This window comes from Callospermophilus lateralis, chromosome 19 (assembly GCF_048772815.1).
Source record: "Callospermophilus lateralis isolate mCalLat2 chromosome 19, mCalLat2.hap1, whole genome shotgun sequence".
NCBI lineage: Eukaryota > Metazoa > Chordata > Mammalia > Rodentia > Sciuridae > Callospermophilus > Callospermophilus lateralis.
In genome coordinates, this window is record NC_135323.1 from 7,526,034 (window position 1) to 7,545,636 (window position 19,603).

At 56.3% G+C, this 19,603-nt stretch overlaps 1 protein-coding gene across 3 annotated transcripts; it reads left to right on the forward strand.

The window, feature by feature from the left end:
• Positions 1-6,257: 6,257 nt before the first annotated feature.
• Hs3st6 (heparan sulfate-glucosamine 3-sulfotransferase 6) lies at positions 6,258-12,216 on the forward strand. 3 transcript variants are annotated; one of them, XM_076840669.1, is made up of 2 exons: positions 6,258-6,670; positions 11,601-12,216. In XM_076840669.1, exons 1-2 carry the CDS (start codon positions 6,258-6,260, stop codon positions 12,214-12,216), a joined length of 1,029 nt encoding a protein of 342 aa, XP_076696784.1. The 3 variants fall into 3 exon arrangements, with proteins under 3 accessions (XP_076696784.1, XP_076696785.1, XP_076696786.1); XM_076840670.1 differs by having other exon boundaries at positions 6,258-6,640; XM_076840671.1 differs by lacking the exon at positions 6,258-6,670 and adding an exon at positions 9,828-9,841.
• The last annotated feature ends 7,387 nt before the right edge of the window (positions 12,217-19,603 follow it).

A 19,603-nucleotide genomic window follows, 5' to 3' on the forward strand; every position in this document is an offset into this window, starting at 1 on the left:
GAGGGACAGTGGGAGCTGACGGGAGCAGGGCCCAGGTCGGCTCAGATAAGCATCAGTAGACATTTGCACAATGAGTGAGTGAAGTGATAGTGCTTAGGACTTTTGGACACCTCAGGTTTTCCTTCCCCGCCAAATGGGTGGGGTGTGGCCTGGGGCTGGTGGAAGGAAGCAGGAACCTCCTAACCATGGAGAGGGAGGAAAGGTAAGAAGAGGAACCCGGAAGTGTTGGCGAAGGTCACCGCCAAACCAGATAGGGCCTTCATATCCCCCACTCCCATCCAGCGCAGGTCTACAGCCTACCGGCAGGGGGCGCGCTCGCTCCGCACGGCCCGTGAACTGGGACTGAGTGCACAGGCACTGGAGGTGGAGCGGGCTGCAGTTCTCTCTAGCGCCGCTGGGGGCGCCGCAGGATGGCTCCAATCACTCGCCGGGATTGCAGCGCCCAGCCCCACCCAGGGACCCAGCGGCTGAGTGCCTGGAGGCACCCAGTGGTCGCTGCGCAAGTGTCTCGGCCCCTCGTCCACGCCCGCCCAATATGGCAGTGCCAGGGACGAAGGCCGAGACCTGTGCGTCTGAGGCTGGGCATCATCCAAGTGGTCCCACATCAGGCCACCGGTGCTCTATATCCAGGTATGTCCTGCTGTGCTCTTGGGATGATCCCCATGTACTGAAAGGCTACTGTGAACATGTCCACAAGGAGCAAGAAGCCTGGAGGCAGGCTCAGGAGCCCATGCTCTGAAGAGGACCCAGGAGCAGGTGTGCCTGTGTGTGTCTGTGCAAGTGCAGATGGGCACAGGTGGGTGCAGGTGGAAAGCCCTGCAGCCAGGCCCCAGTCACCTTCCCCCAGAGTGGAAAGCCCCAGCACTGACTTGCACCACATGCCAATATCAGGGCTAGTGAGCCCATTCTGAAGGTCAAGCCCAGTCTGGCCAAGAACAGGACCCTTAGGGAGTACCCCACTCCATCTTTAATCTCTTGGGGAAGTATCTTCACGCCAACAGTCAGCCAGACAGGCACTGGGCCAATCATGTCCAGCTCTGTGCTTAGGAAGAACCCAGAACCCAGGGTCCTATGCCCAACCCCCACTACTTCCTGGCCCCTTCAAACTTGACCATCACCCCCTTCTGAGAGAATGGTAGTACACACATGTGTCTTCTCTCTAACCCAGTGGTTCTACCCTCTCTAACTCTTCCCCAGGCACACAGGGGCTCCATGGGCCCAAGTTCCAAGGTCCCACAAAGAACCCCTGGACTAAGAGATTAGAAAGCCTCTGGACCTTGAGGTGGGGGAGCCCAGGGCCAACAGGCTGAGGCCACAGGGCCCTGGCACCCACTGGCTCTGTTCCTCTCTCCTCCCAGTGTCATCTGCCCCTCTTCTGCAAAGTGCCACCAAGCCCTTGCCTAGCATGTGTGAAGCACTAGGTTCCATCCTTAGCACCACATATAATAAATAAAGGCATTGTGTTCCTATACAACTAAAAAAAAGTTTTTTTTAGATGGCTACATTGTTATAAATTGAGCTGGGCCAGGTTGGTAGGTACACAGTTATGAATTGTGGGCACCTGTTCCCTGCCCTAGAGACGAAGGGACCAGTAGCAAATGGCCCTCGATCTGTGATGCTTCTTCCAGAAAGAACCAGGGAAATCAGGGAGGATCACTGGAAGCTGGCTAGAGCCAACCCTCTGAAGGAGTGGGGTCTGGTTCCTTCTGGCAAACCCTACAGCTATGGGTGGATTTCCTGCAGGCATGACCGTTGGCCGTGACTACTGAGACGGGGACCTCTCACTTCTCTCTACTCCTGCCCAAAGGACTTTTTTCCATATCTCCGTCTGACACTGGGAATCTGGTTTGTTGTGGCATGACCCTTCTCTTTCACAGTGTCCTTGAGTCAGCAGGATCAAGACACCAGGTTCTGGCAAGTAAGGCCAGGGAAGCCCTTCCCTTCTGATCTGGTGCCTAAGAGAGACAGATGTGAAGTACTTAGGTCCCCTAGGGTGGGAGCAGCTCTGGGTGTTCTTTCTAGTGCTGTGGTCACTGTCACATGTCCTCTGCCCTCCGCATCCTTATTGATAGGAGCTGGGCTCTCAGGGGTGGTGAGATCACCTGTTGAAAGGGGCAAAGAAGGCTCCTAAAGCCCTTGCTGTTAACAGTGCCCTGTCCCTGTCGGTTCCTGTCTGCCTTGCCTGGCTTAGGCCACTAGGGTGAACCGAGAACAGTGAACCGAGAACAGTGAACCGAGAACAGTGAACCGAGAACACGGGGCTTTGGGATGGGTGGGATGGGGGATCATCCTGTTTTAGGGGCCTCTTCCCAGAAGGGAACCACATCCTCTATGTGCTCCGGCAATCCACCATCCAAAGTGGAAAAACCCCACACAAATCAAGGACAGCTGGGCCCGCCCTCTGGCCACAGCCCCTTCCCTCCTTTCCCCTCACAGGCTCTGGTTGCGCAGACTGCGGGAGTGGGTCTGGGGGGTGAAGGGTGTGGTTCTAGGGGAGGGAGTTCCTGGCGCTCCTGACTGTGTGCCCCCCCATGGTCCCCCACAGAGGGAGGCACAGTGTCATTAATCCCATGCCGGAGTGGGGCAAGATGCTTACATGCCTGGCCTGCTGATGTGGGGCCCCAGGCTGGGGTGTCCACCCTGGGGAGGGACGGACTGGGAAAGAGAAAGGTGTGGGAAAGGGACACAACCAGATTCAGACCGACATATAGCCTCAAACACTCAATGGGTCTCTCAACAAGTGCTCATGGTCCTCGCCAGGGTCAGGTGTGGAGCCTCCAAAGGAGTTACCACTGAACCAATTGCTGCCCTTGTCGAGCTCATGGGTAGCTGGAGACACACGAGGAGCAAAATCACCCACAAGAAATAAACAGTCTGAAGGTGGCACAGGTACAGCTGGGCAGCTGGTGCCCACGGTCTGCAAGGCCAGCGGGGTCTCCCTCCAGCATGACTTTGCTCCCCAGGACCCCTTCCTCCACTTCCCCGACTTTCCATTTGGCTCTGGCCCATGTCATCTCCCCCAGGGAAGGTGTTTGCTGGCTACAGCCTGAGCAGCTTGTCCCCTCGCCTTCCAAGTCCCCTCCTCCCAGCCACCACACCAGGCCTGACTACCTGCATGCTGTCCCTCCAGTGTCAGAGGGCCAGGGTATGGAGGGCGGACAGATCCACCATTTGCCTGACCATTCTACCTTGACAGGGGGTCCACGAGTTTGGGCCATGAGGGACTCTTAAAGATGCGGGTCCCCCAGGGAGATCAGCTGGGCAGAAGGAACTTGTTGATGGGCATTTCTGGGTAGAGGAGATACAGCCAGAGAGCAGGAGGTAAGCGATCCTCCCAGGGCCTTGTGCCTCAGAGAGGGGGACCCACCATCCCAGGTCATGCAGAAGTGACTCAGCAGGGAGCAGGAGCTGGGCCTTGAGAGCAATGCAGGGCAGGAACAGAATGGAGAACCTGCTGAGAAGTCCTGGGGGAAGGGAGGGAGGGAGCCCTGTCTGAGGAACCCTGGGAGGAAGTTCCTGAAATTACCAATTTCACCTTCAAAGGGACTCTTCCTAAAGGGTTCAGCATAGGGTTCCCATAAGACCCAGGAATTCTACTCCTAGGCATATATACCCATGAGGAATGGGACACATGTCCATGCCACACACAGCCTTGTCCATGACTATTTATACTAGCATTGTTCATTATAACCCAAAAGCAGAAACAACCCAAATGTCCTTTGACTTCTGAGCAGATGAACAAAATTTCATCCGTCTATACCAAGGAATAATATTTAGTCACAAAAAAGGAACAAAGCCTGCAAAACATTTGTGCCCAGTGACAGAAGACAGGCATGGAAGGACAGATTTGGCAAAGAATGGGCAAATCATAGAGGCAGAAAGCACCTGGGTGGTTGCCAGGGGGTTTTGAGGAGGGGAGAATAGGGAGTGACTGCCAGAGGGTATGGGATTTCTTTGGGAGGTAATGAAAATGTTCTGAATGGACTGTGGTGGTGATTGCACAGCACTGAATGTACTGGAAGCCCTTGACTTCCATGCTTTAGGAGGCTGAATCCTGTGGCCTGTGGATCACACCTCGTTAAAGCTGTTACTAAAAACACTCTGCACTCAGTAAAGGCTCCATTCTACAAAGAAGGACCTGGAGGCTCCTTGCTAGAGCAAGGCAGGCCGAGGCCAATTTCAGGTGCACTCTAGGCCTCTAAGGGAGGCCTGAAGCTCCCTCTCCTTCCTTTGCCTGCTCTCTCCTCTTCACCTGGTCACCATCTCCAGAAACCCTTCCCTGACCTCTCCCTGTCTACCTGCCTTCAGACACCACTTACTGAGTCCATGGGATGTGGGCTCTGGGTTGGTGCTGGGGATAGCTTGAACAAACGTGCCAGGGCTGCCATCCTGGGCATCCCTAGATTTGTACCCACTCCTCACCAGAAAGCCAAGCAGGAGTGGGGAAGGAGAGGTCCATTTCCAACCCCTTGGTGCCCGGACCTCCACCTCCTGGCTTCTGACCAAATGCGTCCTGGACGTCTCCATCCTCAGCAGGTGAGGGGATTGAGGAAAAGCTATCCTGGCGGGGGAGGGACAGAATCAAAGGCAGGAGTGGGGAAGGCTACCCAGTGCTGGGAAGGGAGATACAGGGTCACCAGAGAATAAATGTGGGAATTAAGTCCTGCATGGTAACTGCTGCAGGGTATGGTGGGGCCCTCTCAAGAGGGCTCTGAGGAGAACCAGTCAGTCTGGAACACATCCCGTTTTAAGCTAGACCAGAAGAAGAACTTCCTTGGATCATGCATGTGCTAACATGCTCCCCAGACAGGGCTGTGCCAACAACCCGCCCATGGAGCTGCTGGCCGAGGCTTGCCCTAACAAGCAGGTGCAGCCCTGGCATCTGGAACCTGAGTTGGGGGCCCAATCAGTGGTCTTCAGCCCATTGGTTCAGTGTGGTCCCCTTTACCAGGGCTGCCCTGGACATGTGTGTAGGTCATGGAGGCCTCTACCTCTCAGAAGCTACCTGGGCTACTAGGGCCTGTCCAGATGCTTATCAATGAGCAGAACCCAGGACAAGGGCCTTTCCAAAAGGACTGGAGAGAGCCTGGGCATTTGGGTGGTGGGGTGGAGTTGGGGGCTAGTGCCCACCCTATGGCCAGGAAGGTTGGAGCAGAGGCAAGAGGAGGACCTAGGCCCAATTCCATTGCTACCCTGGGTGAGTTGCTCACCCTCTCTGAGCCTTGATCCTGTCCCCCACCTTCCTTGCATGGTGAGCCTGAGGTTGGTGAAGGTGGTGGTTGTGAAGCTCTGCAGCGTCTGGGCCAACAGTTCTCATAGCTCTGAGAGCTCCCTGGATCACTCCACCCTCAGAGGGAGCTCCTTGGACAGGATTGGGCTTCCCCTTTGCCCCTGTTGCAGGTCTTCTCAAATTCTTCATGCCTCCAGAGGGACCCAATCTGCCAGCTCTCCAGATGGATTACTGACATCTGGGGACCACCAGGTGGATGAGGCTGGGCAGACAGACCTTGTGACTGGGTAGAAGAGACTGAGTCAGCTCACTAGGCTGCTGGAAAGAGCACATGACTTCTCTGAGCCTGTCCCTAACTTGACTTGTCTAGCCCTCTCAGGAAGGCAGGGTTCCAGCCCCGCTGGATGGCTAGGCCCACTGCCAGCTGCAAGTTCGAGGTGCATCGCAGGCTATTTGACTTCTGGTAAACCCCTCCGGGCACTAGACTGCCTGGCTGACTTGTTCTCCTTCTGCAGGTGGGCTCCCGGGCTATCCTCGCACTTCTTTGGTCCACATGGCCCAGTGATGAGGCTCCAGCTCCCGGGGCCCAGAGGTCAACTCATGTACTTGCTGCCCCTGCCCGGGAGGGGCCAGGATGGGCCTTCTAAGAATGAGTCCTGAGCAACTGAGAAGCTCTGTCACTACCTTGCGTCCCTCCCCTGCGCCGCATCCTCCCCACCCCCAGTGCAGGAGTGAAGCCAAGCTTGCTAGAGCCAGGATCTCCAAGCAGGCGCGTCGGGGTTGCCCCGGTGGCCACCGGTCGCACCGGGAGTCCACCGGTGTCTATGTGTCCCAGGCGCAGCCCGGGCCGGGGGTAAGGGGAGGGGCGTCCCGGCCCCGCCCCAGGTCCCGCCCTGTGCCCGCGCCCCGGCTGTCCCGCGTCTGGGCTCGGAGCAGAAGCCGGGCGCTAGCGGGCTGAGCGCTGCGCGGGCCGGGATGTGCGCCTGCCTGCGGCCCCGGCTCCCGGTCCTGGGTGTGGCGCGGCCTTATGGCAGGTAGCGGCGGCCTGGGCGGCGGGTCCGGGGACGGCCAGGGCACCGGGTCTGGGCAGGGGCCCCCACTGAGGGCGCCCCGCGCGCTGCTGGCGCTGGTGGCTCTGGTGCTCGGCGCCTACTGCCTCTGCGCCCTCCTCGGCCACTGCCCGCCAGCCGCCCGTGCCCCGGCCCTGGCCCCGGCGCGCATAGAGTTGACCAGTCCTGCCCGTCGCCCTGGAGCGCCAGGTCTGCCGGTGGCCAGCGGTTCGGGTCTCCGGCGCTTTCCGCAGGCGCTCATTGTGGGCGTGAAGAAGGGTGGCACGCGCGCCCTGCTCGAGTTTCTGCGGCTGCACCCCGACGTCCGTGCTCTGGGCTCGGAGCCCCACTTCTTCGATAGGTGCTATGATCGCGGACTCGCTTGGTATCGGTGAGCTTCCTACCCATCTGCCTGTCAGCTTCTATGGGCGCCCCAGCTGGTGCCGTACAGGGAACGCAACAGGAGGAGTCCTGGGACATTGGGACTGAGACCAGCCTGTTGGGGGCTCCAGCTTGACCCCATGGATGCAGCTCCCAGAGAAAAGGTGGTACCTGGTCACGGGTCCCAGGAACTTAGAAAACTCCGGGAAAGCCCTATTGGAGTCTGTGGAGGGACTCACATGATTGTGGTGGGGATAGGTAGATGGGTGTATGATCCCATATCCAGGCAGTGGGATCTTAGAGTCCAGTGGCACCCTGTCCCCCAATCATTATTCTGGGTATGCATGGCCAATCATCTCCTGGCCAGTTAACTTAGAAAGGGCCTCCAAGTTCCCTCTGGCCTCCTAAAAAGTGCTCTCACCCTAGGGGGCTTTTTGGTCTTTGGTCTGGAGAAAGTTAGGTCTGGATGTAGGAAGGAGAGTGCTGCCCTCCAGTACCTGTCCAGGTGGGGGATTGGGACCCGGTCTCCTGCACAGGGCTCTGTAGCTGCCCTGCACCCCAATTGGGGTGCGGCAGTGGAATGTGGGGGAGCTCCCTGCCTCAGCTGAAGCAGGCTGCTGAGCTTGGCACTGGAGGCTAGAGCCAGGCCCTGCCCTCTGCCTCCTGCAGCTGTGGCTGTGTCCAGAACTCTCCCTGTCCCTTCCTGTGGGATAATGAGGATTCACAGAGGGCTCTCGCCTCTTCCCCAAGCGCAGGCCCAGTCTAGGTCACCTGGAGAATTAGTGGGGGATGGCAGCACCCAGTCTGGACCCACATATGCACACCAGTTTCTCTGTTCCTAGATCCTCCCCTCCAGCACGCATTTGCTGTTTGCCTTTTGCACTGAGATGACTGGTAGGTGGGGCGGGGTGGTGGTGGTAGAGAACAGGGGAGCTGGCTCCTGACCTCTGAAGGGTAGTGCTGGCCTGGTGCTAGGGAAGTTGGGCATGGTGAGGGAAGGTGTTCCATCTCTGGGCATCCTCCCAGGTCAGGCTCCAGGGAAAGACCACTGGCCCATTCCTGGTGCAGGGAGGGGAGGAAGAGCAGAAAGGAGAGAGAGACCAGAGGTCAAGGGAGCACCTTTTAATGACGCACAGACTTCATGGCCACCACTGGCCCCATGAGCTTTAACAGGAGTTGAGGGGATCTGTGAGGTGAAGAGGAACTGAGGAGAAGCCAAGAGGGTGAGATGAGGACGGGTAGGTGCTGAGAGGTTCTCAAGGCGCCAGGATCCCAAGGCCCACCCAGGTGTGCCCTGGCATTAGCTCTGCTTGGGGGGAAGTTCTGGGGAGGGCAAGGGGTCTGAGAGGCAGCAGGGACCAGCCCCAGGGTGGGGGTCATACCCTCAGCCCTAGGGGGAATCTTGGGGAGACTGACATGTCTAGGAGAGAAGTGGGGGGCATTCAGGATAGTGTGACCCTGCTGAGAAGAGACTTTTTACTTCCTCGTTTTAAAAACCCACCTCCAGGGGTTGGGGATGTGGCTCAAGTGGTAGCGCGCTCGCCTGGCATGCATGCGGCCTGGGTTCGATCCTCAGCACCACATACAAACAAAGATGTTGTGTCTGCCAAAAACTAAAAAATAAATATTAAAAATTCTCTGTTTAAAAAAAAAAAAAAACCCACCTCCAGTGAAGGTTGTGGAGGGGTCAGGTCCTGTGGCCACAGTCTCATTAATCCAGGGCTGTCCCTCGGGGTTGGCCAGCACTGACCCCTCTGATTCAGAGGGGTGTCCCAGTGTCTCAGGCGTGGCCGTGTGCTGAGGTGTGCAAACATGGCGCCGTTCTGCTCACGAGTGCCGCAGCCTCGGTGCTGGTCTGTTCTTTGGACCATCATGAAGAGGCCCCAAGCTCTGAAAACGTCCACCCTTCCCCCAGTGTTCCCAGACTCAGGCCTGGGTGGAGCCCCCCAGTTCCCCCAGGGCCCTGTTCCAGGTGCAGGTTGGGGGAGGTAGGAGAAGCAATTCCTCCAGCTGAATTTCTGGGACACTGCTCCACTGAGAACTTAGCCACACTTACCCCCAACAGTGACCCTGGCCATCCCCTAGCCTTGGTAAATGGGTCCTGGGTTGCCCATGGTCACACTGTTTTTTGTTTTTTGTTTTTTTTTTTAAAGAGAGAGTGAGAGAGGGGAGAGAGAGAGAGAGAGGAGAGAATTTTAATATTTATTTTTTAGTTATCGGCGGATACAACATCTTTGTTTGTATGTGGTGCTGAGGATCGAACCCAGGCCGCACGCATGCCAGGCGAGCACGCTACCGCTTGAGCCACATCCCCAGCCCTGGTCACACTGTTTTCCCTTCCTGGATCTCCATTTGCTCATCTTTTGAATACTTGAGCACCATGGCCCCAGAGAGCCCCAAACTCAAACAGGATCTGCTTCCTGTTCATTCATCATTGAGCACCCACTGTTTGGCAGGTGCTGGAATCACATAGATACCCCAGGAACTCCATCTGGGGGCAGGTAGGAGCCAGAGGGATTCCAGGGAGAACCTCCTTAGTTCTTGGGATGCAAAAGCAGTGAATGCAGAGGGGGTATGTGTTTGTAGGGAGGAAGGGGCTTCTATGGGGCCAGTCCTCCCTATCCTGTGGCTGAGGACAAACCCCCCAGTACTTTCTGGCATCAGGTTAAGAACAATAACTGGTTTCCACTGGGTCCCAAACTCTGCTAGATCTCCCAGGCGAGGTATGGGACACAAAGGTGGGGGTGCTGAGAAGGGAGGAGGGAGAGTGGCCCAGGGCTGGGTGGAAGCCACAGGGAAATGCAGACCAGATGAGGTGGGCTCAGCAGGGAGGGAGGGTCCTCTGAACCGCCTGTCAGAAGTTTGCCATGGACGGTCAGAATTCTGCTCTGCACATCCTCCCCCACCCCGCGAAGTGCTCATCCCCTACCCCACCATGAGGCCCAGGGAGGCCTCAGAAATCATTGATCCCAAAGATCTCCCATCTCAGAGCTGACTTGTGGTGGGAGTGAGTCTAGGAAGTGCTTGTCCCCAGTCCTCCTGCTCCCTTCCTTGACAGGGGGTCTGGGAGTTACTGCCCCCTTGGAAGTCCTGCTTCTCCAACTGCCTGGAAGAGAAAGCATGGAGGGAGAGCAGTCTTCCAGGCCTCCACAGGAGAAGAGTCAGAGATGTTCAGAACCAGGTATCTAGTCTGGGAAGCAAAAGGGCTGGGGCCCTGAAATCACTTGGTGTGGGGAATGGGGTGTGATCAGGACACATCAAAGATGGGAGGGGATGAGCTAGGAATGGGGCTCCAGACAGTGACTTCTGGTGAGGTCTGGTGTCCTCCCTTCCCCGCAGTGAGCTGAGTGAGGGGACACTCCCCTTCTTATGACCGCCCCCTGGGGCGAGAGGGCCCTGGCTGGCAGACTGCAGCCAGGGTCTCTTGGAGCTCTCCCTGGGGAAGTCGGTGCTGTCTCCAAAAGGATCCCCAGACATACAGGGTAGGTGGTGGGAGTCAGGGGCTCTGGGAGGAGAGGACATGCAGATACCCCTTCCCAGGTGGGCCTCAAGGAGGGCTGAGGGTCAGCAATCTTCAGCATGTCCTGCTTTCTCTCTGAGCCTCAGTGTGCTGCCTATCAAATAGAACTAGGGTAGAGTGAGGATGGTTTTTGCTCACAAACCCTGGTGATTTCTATTGGCTAACTGTACCCTGGACCTTGTTTTGAGAGATGGGGTGGCTCCCCGCATGCTGCACACGCAACTATGCTTTGGCTATGGTTGGTGCTGGGGAGCCTGGCATCCTGGGTCTCCCTCTTGCCTGTTTGGCACATGTACGTACCTCCTGTTCCACCCCAGGCAACTGCATTGTGGGGCTCTGTGCACCTGTGTCGGCCTGACAGTGTCCCCAGGGATCTGAACAGAGAGAGAGGACACAGGTCTGTGGGTCAGTTAGGCTGGCTGAGACTGGACTTGGCCCTGTGTGTCCCCCTCCTGGCTGGACCAGTCCTCGGGACTCTTGGTGGGAGCAGGGCTGGGCAGGGCTGGGCAGAGGTGTCTCCTCCCTGGCACAGACTCTTTGTTGACCTAATTCCCAGCCCGCCCTTTTGAGCTGTTTGCTGAGCTGACCTGGTCTGCCCTGCCCAACCTCACCCTGCACTACCTGGCTTGCAGGCGCTGCCTCAGGACACCACTTGGGGTGCCTGGGCCTGCCCAGCCTGGGGGCTTAGGATGGGCTCCCCCTGGTTTGGGAAAGTCTGGGGGCTGTGGTCAGCTGACTCCCTCTGAATCTTGGAATCTCAGAAGTGCTGAGTCCTTGGCCTGGCACTCTGGGACCCCTGCAAGGTCTGGAAAGCCCCAGGGTGGGGGGTCACTGCCATGTCACTAATTTCTCAAATGTTCGGTTTCTGCTGGTGGCTCTTTGGCATTCTGAGTTGGGCCCAGGTGGGTGACTGAAGGCCGGGGGAGAGTAAAATTAAACTACAGGGCATGGGGGAGAGGCCCCCTGCCAGCGACTCTTGTCAATAACAATAATTGATGACCTAATTCAGGGACGCTGTCAGCCATCAAATGAAAGGGTGACCTCAAGTGATTGGAGCACAGAGGCCTGCAGGCGACAAGGCCAGGCTGGCCAGCTCAGGGGCACTTGGTCTGGGGTGAGAGCAATGTCAAGGTGGGGGCCAGCAGCTCTGATGGGCGGGGTTGCCAGGCCTTGAAGGAGCAGACACTTGGGCTGAGGGGTCCTAGAGCTTGCCCAGGATGGCCAATGGCTGATGAGGAGTTCCTTGGCTACCCTCTCCCCAGTGACCATCATCCTATTTTCCCTGGGCCCCCTCAGTGCACCTCCCGTCCAGCTCTTCAGGAACTGAGTCTGAGTGGGAGGGAGGGTGAGCTTCAGGTCTAACCTGGGGACAAGGCTTCACAGCACCTACTCGGGCCACCCCTCTTCCCATTGTCCCCAGGAGCCTGATGCCACGTACCTTAGATGGCCAGATCACCATGGAGAAGACCCCCAGCTACTTTGTGACACGGGAGGCCCCCCGCCGCATCCACAGCATGTCCCCAGACACGAAGCTGATCGTGGTGGTGCGGAACCCAGTGACCAGGGCCATCTCTGACTACGCCCAGACACTCTCCAAGACCCCCGGCCTGCCCAGCTTCCGCGCCTTGGCCTTCCGCCATGGCCTGGGCCCCGTGGACACGGCCTGGAGCGCCATTCGCATTGGCCTCTATGCCCAGCACTTGGAGAACTGGCTGCGCTACTTCCCTTTGTCCCATTTTCTTTTTGTCAGTGGTGAGCGCCTGGTCAGCGATCCGGCAGGAGAGGTCGGGCGCGTGCAGGACTTCCTGGGCCTCAAACGGGTTGTCACGGACAAGCATTTCTACTTCAATGCCACCAAGGGCTTCCCCTGCCTCAAGAAGGCCCAGGGTAGCAGCCGCCCCCGCTGCCTGGGCAAGTCCAAGGGCAGGCCCCACCCCCGTGTACCTCAGGCTGTGGTCCAGCGCCTGCAGGACTTCTACCGGCCCTTCAACCGCAAGTTCTACCAGATGACCAGCCAGGACTTTGGCTGGGACTGAGCAAGACCCGGGCAGACGTGTCCTGGACACTCAGTAACTGTATTTATGTTTGCCTATCTGGTCAGATGCCTCCACGTGCTAGGTGAAGAGTATTTAAGGAATAAAGTCTGGATGGGTATCTTCCACTTGGTCTTGAGATGGGAAGTGCTCACACAGCTAACTACAGGCACTGACTGCTCAGGTGTCATTCCAAACCTGCTCCCTAAGAGTTCTTGAAGGTGGCACGCACTTGGTCACATGTCACAGATGAGTACATGAGGCTCAGAGAGGGTTAAGGCTTGCCTAGTGACGCACAGCTTAACCCTGGTGGCTCTGAAGGCTCCAGTCGGCCTCTCTTCTCAATCTTGGGAGGATGAGCAAGGTTGTCTCCATGTCTCCAAGAGCAGGGCTTCCCCTCAGTGGTGGACAGGATTGAAGTGGGGTCTGGCCGGCTGTGTGCTGCACCCACAACCCCAGCTGATCCTGCACCCAGTGCCTGGGGCTGCTCCCTCTTGGCAGCCTCCTGGAACTGCCAGGTGGTGAGTGGAGATGGCTTTCAGCCAAGCTGGTCCAGTGCAGCCCAGCCCACAAGACCCCGCCCACTCCCCTAGGCCCTCACTGCCCCAGCCAGATCGGCTGCTTTTATCCTGTGCCCTTCCCCCAAGACAGGACAGGAATCAGTGCCCATCTGCAGCCCAGCTGCCCACTCCTAACCAGGGAGACTGGGAGGCTTGTCCACCCCTCTCCAGGGAATGTGAGGCCCCCTTGGTAATGACTCTCACTTGCTCCTGGCCGTTTACTCGCTGCCAGGTGCCTACCAGCTGCCCTGATAATGACCTTGGGGCTGCTTGGGCCCATGCCCAGCATGCCTGTGCTGTCCCAGACCTGCCACAGGGCCTGGTTGTGTTCTTGGCACACCAGGCTGCTCCTTGGATCTCATGGCCTGTCCTTGGCCCTGATGTGGCCTTTCTACTTCTCAGTTACTTGGGCTACTGTGTCCTGGGTCCCAGGGATACAAGCAGTGAGGGATGGTTTGAGGGGCAGTCTGTCAGCCTCTGTCCCTCCCTGACGGACTGGCAAAACTCACTGTGAGCTAGTGGCTACACCAGTCACCACATCCTCTGTCTTTGTCACATGATCCCATCATGTTGTGGACACAGGGTCAGTTCATATTGATGTTCCAAGAGGCTCAGTGGAACGGGGAGGTAGATGGGGACATTTGTCTCTCTCTAGCTATCAGAGACCCCTGTGCCGGGTTTCCTGTTCTCGCGACTAAAAGGCTCAGGGGTTACTTCAGTTAAACTGGGCTAACTGGGCTGCATGAAATAACCACACAAAGAGACACAATACCTTTTTCTTTGGGGTCGCTGTGACAGCTCCTCTGACCTTAAGGGTCCGCAGAAAGAGAGAGAGAGAGAGAGAGAGAGAGAGAGAGAGAGAGCAAGCACGCACTGACCCTTTTTATTGAGGAGAAGTTATTTAAATGAGGCAAGGAGTCAGGTTTTTTCAGAGGGCTGAGTCTATCTTCATGATGTTCACTGTCAGCAGGTTGACTGACACCTGGGTAGGCCACACCCAAGGGCACAGTAAGAGAAGGGGACACACACAAGGTACTTCCATGGAAGATTCTATCCTAAACAGGGCAAGGGGTTATATTACAAAGGAACAGGTAGCGTAGCTTCACCGATGGGGCTGTAGCAAGACACACCCATGCACGAGACACCGATCCTCGTACCCAAGAAGGGTGGGGAAAGCTCTGCCACATTTCTGCGACTGAGTGCCTCAGCACCCAGCCGGGGAGTGTGACTTAGTCACGTGTAAGGTTGGTTTCCCACACCCCTGCTCCTATTACTCTGTGGGCTCAGTGGAGCTGGGCTGAGAGGCTGGACCTGTCTCCAGGCCCCTCCACCCCTGGCAGGGTTGGGGGTGGTTATAGGCTCCCCTCTTGGCACTTGCTGGGCTAGTGCAGTTCCAGCGTGGTGGGCAGATGTAGGCCCAGATGTGAATGAGATGAACCCATAGCTTTCCCCAGACTCGAGACTGATGTGGTGAGGGAAAGGGCTGGGCAATTACAGGGGCCAGGTAAGGAAGGGACAGAACCCTAGCAGGACAGGCCCTGCTAGGCAGTGAGTGCTCAGTGTGGTGTCTATGTCCCCTCCTCTCCCTGAACGTGCTGAGCTTGCTGTGTCTGGAAGCCTTGGGCCCACACCATCTCCCCCCTCCTTTGTTCTCCTACAGGGAGCTCTCTGAATGGCAACTAGAGGGATGTCCTCAGAGGAAGGCAGATTCCATTATTTTAAAATGTTCCAATCCCAGCCCTACCCCCACTGCTTCTAGGATGAAGACCAGATGCCTGCCTGCAGCTGTGAAGGCCCTTGAGGCCTCTCCCCACATCTGCCTGCTCCCCTCAGCCCTACTTTCCTGCTTGCTGGCCGAGGCCAGTTCCTCACACCTGCTATGCTCTTTCCAACCTCATAGACCTGGCACATGCTGTTCCCTCTGCCTGAAATGCCTGTCCCCACAGAGAGTGTGAATGGAGGTAGAGGTGGCCGTGCTTCTGCTGAGCTTATCCAGGTGACCCACTTTCCCCATCTAGGACACAGAGTTGTGGGAGTACTAGTTTACCTGGCTTTGAGGCCTGGGCCCAGGGCTCAAGGGACAGATTCTGGAAACAGAGAAGAGAGAGGGTGGGTTGGATGTCCCTCTTGTCCCCCCCACTGGGAACTCAGCCTGTGGGCCTACGCCCAGTGCAAGGTGCCCAGCTGAGTTCCAGAACACACTGTGTGCAGATGTAGTGGGTCCTACAAGCTGCGTGGGGGTGGTAGGGCTCCTTGGGGGGAGTCATCGGCCTTTAATTAAAGTTCTTAAATTGTTTCCCCAGCTGCTCCATGGTTTGCATGTTGGAACGTTCCAGAACGGGTGAGAAGTGCTGATTCAATTACCTTCTTCCTGTCCTGACCAGGAGAGGGGCCTGGGATGGGAATGGGCAGGAATGGAGGTCCTCACAGCCTTGGGGTTAAGGAAGGGGCCTAGGAGAGGCCTGGGGAGGGGGCCTCGCTTAGCCCCAGCCTCCCTGGTCACATGTGGTCCAGGGTGGGTCCTAGGAAGAGTGGGTGGCTGGCTGAGTGAAGGTGGTGTTCTCGCTCTGGTCCTTGAACATGGCAGACGCTGAACCTGAGCAGGCCCTGGCCTTGGAAGCAGGGAGGAACAGGATCATACTCTCCACTGGGAGGCTGCATTGGTAACCGGGAAGCCCCCTCTAGAAGAGGAGACCCAGAAAGTGCCCGTAGCTTTCCCGTCCTCCTCCTTCCTGTTGGCACTCCTGCAATGGTCCTCACCATGCTGTCCATCCCAAGAGGCATACTGCCTGCCTTGGTGTGCCTGACCTCAGGGACAGGTCAAGGCAGAACCTGGGATCAGAGCATGGCTGGGGCTGGGCCTGCTGACACCTGTTCCTCCAGGAAGAGCTGCCTGAGGCCACTGGTCCTGGGTGACCCCTCTGATCAGGGCTCAGCTGGCCTCCTGTGGTTAGAGCTGATGGGACTAAGGGCTTGAGGAGAAGTTATTTAAATGAGGCAAGGAGTCAGTTTTTCAGAGGGCTGAGTCTATCTTCATGATGTTCACTGTCAGGCTTGTTTCCCACTGGACTCCTTGGGGACTGTGAAGGGCAGGACTGGGGAGGGAGAGGAAGCTGGGCCCCTGGGGTGCAGCTTGGACTGGGAGAGTCTGCCTTGGGCAGCACCTGTGGGTTCCTTTGCCCCAGAATCAGGGGTACTTTGGGAAAGGCCTGATCTTCCTGGTCCTTGTGGCTGGTCTCCACATGGCCCAAGGTGCACACTCCAGCCTCGTGCAGGGGCCATTCTCTGGCTGCAGGAGGGGACCACGCCACGGGTGAGAGAAGGACTGAGTGACTTCAGAAGAGTTGAATCCCCTTGTAGCCCCTGCCCCCATGCCTTCCTGGCTCCCCAGGCCTGAGCCCCTTCCCATTTGCCAGCCTGCCCTAGGCTCCTTGTCCCCTTTGAGGAGATGGTGAACTGTGGTTTCCTAGGGGTCCATTTGTGGTGGCTTCACCAGGGCAGGGATGCTTGAAGGTCTGGACACTTTAGTCTGGGCAGTGCCTCATTTTTAATCCGAGCCGCCCCTGCCCTCTGTTCCGATGGAAGCTGGGAAAGTGCTGCTGTCCTAAACCTGGTGTCTCGTTCCATTCCAGAAGTTTCCTCTCAAATTGTCAAGGGCTGACTCTTCAGGCCAGATGGTAGGGGCTCAGGGATGAGGAAGGTTCCCTGTGAGTTCCTTTTACCCACCTTGTCCTAGGGGCAGCTTTGGGCAGCCAGGAACTATGGGCAGGAGCCCTGCAGGAAGCCCCTTGCTCCTGAGGCCCGACTCCCTCTGTGCCTCCCTCAGGCCTTTGGGCTTTGAACTGACTCTTTTTCTCTCTTTCCTGCGTGTCAGCCTCATGCTCCCGGTTAGCTCCTGAACTTCCTTGTCTCTCTGGGCTCCCATGGGCCAGGATCAAGGTTCTGGATGTCAGTGACATGCTGAGGGGTCTGGAGAAATGGAAGGCAGGCAGCAACAGCAGCTGATAGGGCCTGACAAGTTCATTTATTCTCTTAGCCCACAGTACTGGGGACTCTGTGATGAACAGGCAGTGCTGACCGTCTGGAGTCACCAAGAGGCCAGGGAGACCAAGTGAGCCACCAAGCAACTAGGAGAGTGGAGCACTAAATTCAGAATGTGACAGGTACCAGGAAGCAGGGAGCAAGGGGGAAGGGGGCCATTCCAGAGGGAGGTTCCCTGAGAGAGGAGACCACCTTGAGAGCACCAGCTGTGCTAGGGCAGGGCAGCAGGTGCCTCAAGCAGGGGACACACAGGCACGTTAGGTGATGGAGGACTAGGTGAGGAAATCCTGACTTTAAGGGCTGGGGTTGTGGCTCAGTGGTAGATGCTTTTCTCTCATATATAGGGCCCTGTGTTCAATCTCTAGTACTGGGGAAAAAAAAGTAAGAAAGAAAGAAAAACAAAGAAAAAAGAAAATTCTTGGCTATGAGACAGGTTCTGCATATACAACCCAAAGTCTTAAGGATAGGGATTTGGACAGATACTCACATACCTGTGTTCCTGGCAGCTGTATTTAAGTAGATGAGAGGTGGAAACTGCCTGAGTGCCCATCAGCAAATGATCAGGTAAACTAAATGTGATCATGTGATGTGTGCATGCAATAGGCTATTATTCAGCTACAAAAAATGTAATGATTTTTTCCAAGTAGGGAATCGAACCCAGGGCCTCATGCATGTGGGGCAAGTGCTGTACTCCTGAGCTACCCCAGCCCCAGAATAATGTTCTGATGCCTGCTTCTGTGTGGATCAACCTCAAAAACATCTTGCTAAGTGAAATAAGCCAGCCAGGGAAGTTATATCTTGTATAATCATTTGTATGAAATGTGCAGAATAGGCAATCCATAAAGTCTGAGCAGCTTGGTGGTGGCCAGGGCTGGAGGGACAGGGAGTGGCTGCTTAGTGGCTGCAGGTTTCCTCTCAAAATGATGAGAACATTCTGGAACTGATTGAGGCGTTGGTCACACAACATTGGGAATTCACTAAATGCCATTGAATTGTTCACTTTAAAATGGTTGATTTTGTTGTGTGAATTTCACTTCATTAAAAAAAAAAAAAACAAAAAAAAAACCTCCATAGAAAACTCAGAAGCACAGGGATGTGTTGGGAGAGAAGATTCTGGGAGAGCTTTATTAGTTCTGTTAGGACACGAAAGATTCATGAGGGAGGCACACAGCTGTATGGGACAGATACCACAGAAGAAAGGATTCAGGGCACAGATCCCTCAGAGGCTGCAGGGACATGTACAGGCAGAGTCTGGCTGTGCCGCTGCGGCAGCGGGTCCTGCCAGCACTGTGTGCTCTTCCAGGTTCCTTCTGACCCTTCAGATTGCTCCTTCCCTAGAACGCCTTCTCCACATCTGCTCCACCTGTCCTGGTGCAAGATCTGGGGACCCTCTGCAGAGGATGGGGCTCTGTGTGGCTCTCCTCTGGTACTCCATCACAAACTCTAGTCACCCTTGGTGTTCTGCTGCCCAACTCCATCTCTTCATTGGCAGGAGTCCACCAGCTTGGCCTCGGTTCCCCTCCCTTCCTTGCAGCTTAGAAACCATGTCCATGCGCCATCTAGAGTGGACATGCCTCACAGCTCCCTGTGTCTCTGGGCTACTGTCCTTTGCTGCCTGGGGTTGTATCCACAGCTTTGTATATTTTGTCTTGTTCTTTGCTTGTTTTAGGCAGAAGGGTCCAGTTCTTGTCACTGCATCTTGCTCAAAGTAGAGAGAAGGCTCTTAAGTCAAAGAGAAAGAAATGTTAAAAAGAGAGAGAGAAAGAAATCTAGTGGGGTCACGTTTCCTCCTCTGGCTCTCACAGGGAGTGGGACTAATATACCTCTGTCCCCTCCTGAGCATCACCCTGGTGCACAGAGCTGGGCAGGATCCAAAAATGCTTCCTTGGGCAAGTCAAACCACTCTGGCCCAGAGGTGGGGAGGGTCTGGGTGTCCTCCAGACTGCTGCTGCCCCACCCCCCCCAGCATCCAGCATTGGCCAATACGTGTCCCCTACTTGTCCCCCCTCCCTAATGGCAGGAAGGACATAAATGGATCCTTGTTACCAAGGAGAAGGCTCAAAGCGGAAGGTAGCATACCATCACAGCTCCCAGGGGAGTTGGCTCAGGGCCTCAGAGGCCCTGCAGTACCTACCTGGACCAGAGGTTCTAAGCAAGATGCCTCCAGCAGACTGGCCATCAGGTGGAGGAAGGACAGGCAAGGGTTGCTCAGTTCTGGGAAGAGACTCTTGAGGCTTTAGTTCAGGAAGTGAGGATACAGGGTCGATGCCGGGTGGCAGAGTGACCCCAGTGCAGGGCCATGTGGGCCCTGCTGGGCTGTTGGTGTAAGCACATAGCTGTCTATATGTTTGGGAACCACTGGCATGCTAGGATTTGGAGTGATATTTCTATTTTCCTAACTTAGATTTCTCTCTAGAAACTGCCTAAATATTGTTCCTCCTCCCAACTCCTGGGAGGTCCTGTAAAGATCCTGGGCCTGCAATTAGGAAACCAGTCAGAGAGCCAGTTTGCAAACCAGCTGTCTCAAAATGTACCCCCAGGATTCTTACTTTATGGAGCTCACTAAGTGATGATCCAGAGGGCCACAAGGATTTTATTACATTCCCTGAGAGAGGGGCAAGGCACAACACCTAGGCCACAGGGGAGGCACCAGGGACCAATAGGGGCCAAAGGAGCAGGGGAAACTGAGGCCTGGGTCTTTCTTGGAGTCTCACCAGGAAGGTGGAGCCCAGGTCTTGATAGTGTGAATAATGCTGGGGCTTTGGGTGGGGCTGGCATCCCTGGTTGGC